Source organism: Elaeis guineensis, chromosome 10 (assembly GCF_000442705.2).
Source record: "Elaeis guineensis isolate ETL-2024a chromosome 10, EG11, whole genome shotgun sequence".
Taxonomy (NCBI): domain Eukaryota; kingdom Viridiplantae; phylum Streptophyta; class Magnoliopsida; order Arecales; family Arecaceae; genus Elaeis; species Elaeis guineensis.
The window spans coordinates 37,559,739-37,566,191 of NC_026002.2; the positions used below are offsets into that span (position 1 = coordinate 37,559,739).

Below are 6,453 nucleotides of genomic sequence, written 5' to 3' on the forward strand. Positions count from 1 at the left end.
GGCCTATGAAAAAGACTTTTTAATAATATTTTAATGTAGATAACAGTTTACTGAATAGAGAGGTATGTATTGAGAGTACTTTGATAGATAGCATTATTATAGTATAAACGACAATACAAGGTCATAGATGATAGCTTCACAATTTATATTACAACAAAATAGGCAATAATGAATCTTATGTGAAGCCTTATGACTGCATCGAATTTAATTATCTGTTGGATAAAAAAATTATTTCAAAAATAAATTTTTAAAATTAGATTCATATTGAAAAATTAATAAATATCGTGAAGGCAAAACTCTAAACCATTTTCAAGCTATTCGCCCTTTGCATCTTTTTTTCTTGCAGCTTTGTTTGATAAAATGCCTACATACTTCCCATTATGTTTTGTATAAAAAATCATATTTTCATTATGAAGTTTAATAAAAATATAGTTTCTAATTTATATAAATGAAATTTTAAATATTACAAAATAAAGGGATGCCAACCATCCATCAATGATTTCCAAATGGAGAATCAGCCACGCTCGTCGCACGTGCCAAGCCCTAGTTTGCTTGGGAGGGCAACAGCCAGGTGGCTACGGGGTGCATAGAGACAAAGGGAGTTGGTGATTATTTTTCCTTGCCAATGCCCAGAGGGACAGCGGGCAGCGAGAGAGGCAGCCGCAACAACTCTGGTATATATAATAGACCGTGCGGAAAGAGAGAGAGGCGGAGAGAGAGAGAGAGAGGGGTCTGCCCGCCCACACGAGCGGCTCCTTTGTTTCACCTCTCGGGCATGCATTCCCCAATGCCCACAGACCCACAGCAATCAGTCTCAAAGTGAGAGTGAATGAGAGACGTTGTTCTCTGATCCAAAGCTGTTTCTTTTTGTCCCCTGCTCTCGTTTTCCGGTGAGCCGTTTTGTTTTGCTCTCCTCCCTTCTTCCGCTTCCGAATGGTCTGTTTTCTTTAAAGTTGATCTCCGATAGCAAAAAACCCTCGAAGAAAAATCCTTCCTTTGTTCGTCTAAACGGCATGGTTTGAGGTGTCTCGGATCAAAGGTGCCTCCTTTTTTGTCCAAATCTCATCTTTCTGCGTCCTTGATGAGGTTTTGAGCCTTACCAAGGTTTCTTCGGTGAATCTTCGTCTGTTTTTGTTAAATAGAATCAAAACCCCTGTTCTTTTCGTTTGTTTGATCGATTTCGAGGAAAAATGGGCTCCCTGAATCCGAAATCCGCGGCGGGGATGGGCTTTTTCCCTCCGCCGCCGCCTCCTTCATCTGGTCCATTTCTTGGCGCGTCGAATACCCATTCGGCCGAGAGGGAGTGCCGGCCTGGTGATATGGGCTTTCCATCGGAAAAGAAGCAAGGTGAGGTCTTTCAGGGTTTCAAGGGGGGACAGGGGTCTCCTGGAGATGAGAAGAGTGATGGAGACGAAGGAGAAGAAGGTGAGAACTCCGGTGGAAGGAGATGCAACGAGGGTGGGCGCACAAAGATCTCTGTCAGATGCCATTGGAGGCCATCGGAGGATGCCCGGCTTAGGGAGCTCGTCGCCGAATATGGCCCCCATAACTGGAACCTCATCGCCGAGAAGCTCGAGGGGAGATCAGGTATTCTAACAAAAAGATCGCAACTTTTCTTTGTCCTTCTTATCGGACTTTGTTGGCAGTCCTATTCCATGGTTTTGAACCCCGAAAAAGTTGTGTTTTTGATGATGATTCATCGAGTTTTGTGCTTTGTTTTCATGGAACAGGGAAGAGTTGCAGGCTGAGATGGTTCAACCAATTGGACCCAAGGATCAACAAGACAGCCTTCAGTGAGGAGGAAGAAGAGAGGCTTTTGGCTGCCCATAAGTTCTATGGGAACAAATGGGCTCACATTGCCAGGTTTTTCCCTGGGAGGACTGATAATTCTGTGAAGAACCATTGGCATGTGATGATGGCAAGGAGAAGGAAGGAGATGTGCCTTGGGTATAGGAGGATGAAGCCCTCTGCCACCTTCCTCAACCCAAGTGTTCCAATTCTCCCCAGGATGGTGGAGGTGGGCAGTGGCAACAACAATGCACACAGTGGGGAGTCCACCATCACCACCAACAGAGATGAGTCTGCCTCCAGTGCTCCTGGTTTGTCCCTGACATCCAACAACAACATGGTTATTCCTGGTTTTGTTGACAGATTTGGTCCCTCAGAGCTGCCGCAGCACTTTCGGTTCCTCATGGGTATATTCTTCTTTTATCATGCGCTTAATACTGTTCGCTGTTTTTTTTTTCTTTTTCTGTGGGAGTTAGTTTGGGCTTGATGTTGTTACCTTTTTTCATTTTCTTTTCTTTTCTGTGGGTGTTAGTTTAATACTATACTGTGCTCTGCCCATATTTTGCTGGCTGATGCACGTAAGACTTCCTATCCGATACAGTTCTAGCTATGTTTTTCTCTTGTGTTGACGCTGTAAGTGTTAAGGTGGGATAGTTTTAGATGTTCAGGCCTTTATGTTCTTATGCTGCAAGCATCTATCTATGGTCAGAGTCTGTATGATCATCTAGTTGAAGTGGATACATTCTGTAATCTGATATTATAATGAAACCTTGAGGTTTATTGTTCTTATTTTTGTTCTTGAATTTTTTTGATTGCTTCTATTGTTGCTTTTACCCTTGTTGTTTAGTTCTTCACCTAATGTTTTCTTTTGATCTGGCTTGGCTGGTTGGCATCCACACACACAAGGGGAGAGGTGGTTGGGCATGTGAATTTCTAAGTTTTTCCATTTCATGCATAAGGATAATAGATTACCTAGTAGAAAAGATTTCAAAATCATCACAAACCTCCCCTTTTCTTCTCATGCGTTTTCCTTTTTTTCTTTCTTTTTTTTTTTTTTTTTTTTTTTGAGAAAAGATTGGGTGTGACCCCATCCAGAATTCAATCAATATATGGTAAAAATGACTAACCTCCATATGAAACATTTAACCAAAAAAAAAAAACTAATAGATCTCTGTTTGCGGAATAATTATTCAATCAACTTCATATTGTTTTTCTTTTGCTTCCTTTTCTCTGGCATGTAAATATTTTCCATTTTCATAAGCCTGTGTTAAATCCTATTTTGGTGGTTGAATGCTTGATTCTTGTATCTTTTGCTTGTTTCTATTCAGATTTTTTTTTTTTCACGGGTCATGCTCTTTTCTTTTAAAAGTTGCAGTATCACCAATCTCCTTGTTCACCTAGCTCTTCTTGATGATATTTTAATCTCTGCTTTCTTCTTGTTGATTTCCCCTGATTGACTTTTTTTTCTAATTATGATTATTATTATTATTATACATTGCCTTTGCTTTTGCAGGCTCACATGAAAAGCCAGTGGCTGCAACAAATGTGTGTCGTGAGAAGTTTGGCACTCCTGCTAGCTGCTTCTATAACAGTGCACCCATGTTGATGGCCATGGGTGTTCATCAGGCTGGCCATTCTGAAGCAACTTGTAGGGCTTCAACAACTGAATCAGAGGCTAACCTGAGGAACAATGCCATTATACATGCTGAAAGAGAGAATGATGGAGAGAAGATGACCTTGCCCCTCATTGATTTCCTGGGAGTAGGAGCAACATAGAACCTTTTATCTGGGAAAGGAAAAGGGTTTAAAGTTCATCAACAGAAACTTTGTGTAATGGGGTCATAGGCCATGTACAGAAAATCCAAAAAAGAAAAGTGAGGGGAAAAGAGAAAAATGGAAGAAAGGAGGAGGAGGTAGAAAAGAAGAAAGTGGAAGGATAAGGGTTTTCCTTTTTCTTTTGTTTTTACCTTTTTAAAATAGTAGCAGAGTTTTGGGGCAAGAAAACATGAAGCCTCTGTTTGGCTATGCTATCTGGCTCTCTAGTAGTTAGTACTGTAGACCTGTTTCGATCTGTTCCAGATCACATGTCTGTCATCTATAGACTTAACCTATTGCATGGAGAACTTTTTGATTTGCCTTGAGTCAAAGAGATTGGAGTGATGGTTTTTATTGGTTAACACTTCATCCCCTCTGGAACTAGTTCCTTTAAGATTAATTTCCTTTGAAATTCTAGGTGTGCATTCTATGTTTTTCCACTCAAGATAAGGTCTTAACTGTATTTGCAGCTGATATAGCAATTGCATTTTCAATATTAAGTTATCTTTGATCTGAAATCAAATTGAACTTGATTTACTACTCAAATGCCAAAGGATATGTTCAAAGATTTTGCAGTAGTTCGAGTACTACTCACTTCTTTGTATATAATATGCAGCTCTCTTTGTTAGAACAGACTTCCCAAGTTCTCCCTCTGGTTGACCATGATGTATTGAAGATCTGCAAGTTCAAGATAGATTAAGCACTAATTTCTGAATGATGTTCAGATTTGATCAGGCTTCTTTTGGAACTCCGATAAACTGGAGTTGAAGGTGGTTGTAGGGAAGACATTGTCAAGCGTTCGAGTACATGGTCTTCGAGAATTCATGAATAGCTGACAAGGATGTTCACTTAAAAAAGATTATTATAAGCATTGGATAATCTTAGCAGAGTTGATTGACTATTGATTGATTTCTTCAAGTTAATCACTCTCAAGTGATCTTGCATCTCATTTTTCTTGTGTTAATCCAACCTAATGTAATCCTTTTGCATTGCTATTTAAAGGAGACTATATTGCTCGAGTGTTTGTTAAGGTGGATGTGAAGTAAAATTTGGAGTGGAATTAGAAATAAGAATTTTAAAAGATAGAAAGGGAAACCATTAGACATGGTTTATATCGATGTAATGTCGGCTTATATTGATCAAGTGTATGCTTGTTTTGTGTCTAAAGGAAGAGTCAAAAAGAAAGCATGCCGATGTCTTAAAATAGTGTCTCTGGCTTAGCTCACTAATCCGTAGGCTTGTCATGCTTAAAATAATAAGAGGCGCATTCGAAACATTGCTTGAACAATTACGTCACATATGATAGAATGTAAGTAAATATTTTTATCAGCAATTCTATGATCAAATTCTGTTGAACTAAATTTGTTGCATTCATATGCACAGATCTATGGCTACTTAAGGGCAACTTTCGAAGATTCTCTGGCTACTCATACATGAAGAGGGTAATGAGGTTGTCCGTTGGTTGGCTGATAGAGCCATCGATTACAAAGAGAATTTTTTGGCAAATTGGGACTTATCCTTCTGTGTTGAAAGATCTAATGCACGCTGACTCTTTGGATGTTGCTTTCTTAAAGAAATCATTGTTTTCATAGGAAAAACTTGTTCCTTTCAATTGTAGTTATGGTATCTTTATCTTATGCAGAACCAGCTGCTAGAACAAGGCTTGCAAAAATCTCTTTTAAACATTAGAAAAAGTCTTTTAACTCAGATTTTTGAGAGGGTCCAAAGGAGAGCTAAAAAGTGTTCTAAAATGATCCCAGTGGTGACTGTTGGAAGACCTGAGCTGTGGGAATCCTTTTGTAGTGGTGACTGCCTCCTGATATGAGTTCCAGTTGACCAAGGTCGATGCCTACATATGGCAGGGGATACAGGATGGCTTGGCAAGCAAGGGGCCAATCTTCTGCTTGGTTCTGTTTCAGATGGTTTGGTATCACAGGGGAGCGCCCACCTTAAATCATGGTGGTGAATAGTTACTGTCTTTTTTTTTTTTCTTCTTTTTTTATGAAAGAATAGTTACTAAAACCAGGAAAATAAGGTAAGGGGACTGTAAGGCAAGGTGGTGAAATGATGCCAAAACCAACCCCACAAGGAAACAAATCAAATTAAAGCACTTCAGGTACCGGTGTCAGAACTTTATAGCTAACAGAAGGGACATGGAAAGCTAAAACTCAGGAGGTTTTTTTTAAAAAAATCCATTCTGCACGCAGGGTGGTGAAGACAAATCGACCATGGTTCCTTTTTGACCAGGATATTGGTTTATACTGTCCCTCTGTCATGGCTGATGGCACAAAAACTTGTACAAGCCAAATCTCTGAATATTTTGGCTACAATTTGTCTCACCGGTTTCTTATCAGTTGATCAATGAGGGGAAAAAAAAGGGTTGATGAAGGTTCAAGTATTATAACAATGTTAAATTTTCAACATCATTAAGTTAATTCTACGTTTCAATTCATCTTGGTATTGGCCATGCACCAAAAGAAATAGCTGAAATATGCAAAAATAAAAATCTTCAGAGAGAGTTTGATGAATGATTTTTTTATTTTTTTTTGCCAGATCAAAAAGATAAGAAGGTAACATTTATTATCTTGGTGGATGTCTTTCCATAAGAGAATCCGTATAAAATTAGAAATGAACTCAATATTCTGCAACTATAGTCCATCAGCCTGCTTGGGTTGGGTATCCGTTATTGCAACACACCTGTTAATATATTTTATCCTTTCTTACCAAAAGAAATCTATTTTATCCTTCTATAAATCAATTTATTAAGGGTCCTTTTCAATTTATATATTGTATTTTTGGTAATCATTCTCCACCATCCGTCCAGGTGTGTTTCACCAATTAATTGTAGGC

The 6,453-nt window shown here is 38.9% G+C and overlaps 1 protein-coding gene across 1 annotated transcript; it reads left to right on the top strand.

Annotated features, from left to right (window-relative positions):
* Positions 1-691: 691 nt before the first annotated feature.
* On the top strand, positions 692-3,965 carry LOC105052363 (uncharacterized). The gene is made up of 3 exons (XM_010933149.3): positions 692-1,587; positions 1,731-2,195; positions 3,302-3,965. The coding sequence occupies exons 1-3, from the start codon at positions 1,191-1,193 to the stop codon at positions 3,562-3,564; spliced, it is 1,125 nt and encodes a 374-aa protein (XP_010931451.1). The 5' UTR covers positions 692-1,190; the 3' UTR covers positions 3,565-3,965.
* Positions 3,966-6,453: the final 2,488 nt, after the last annotated feature.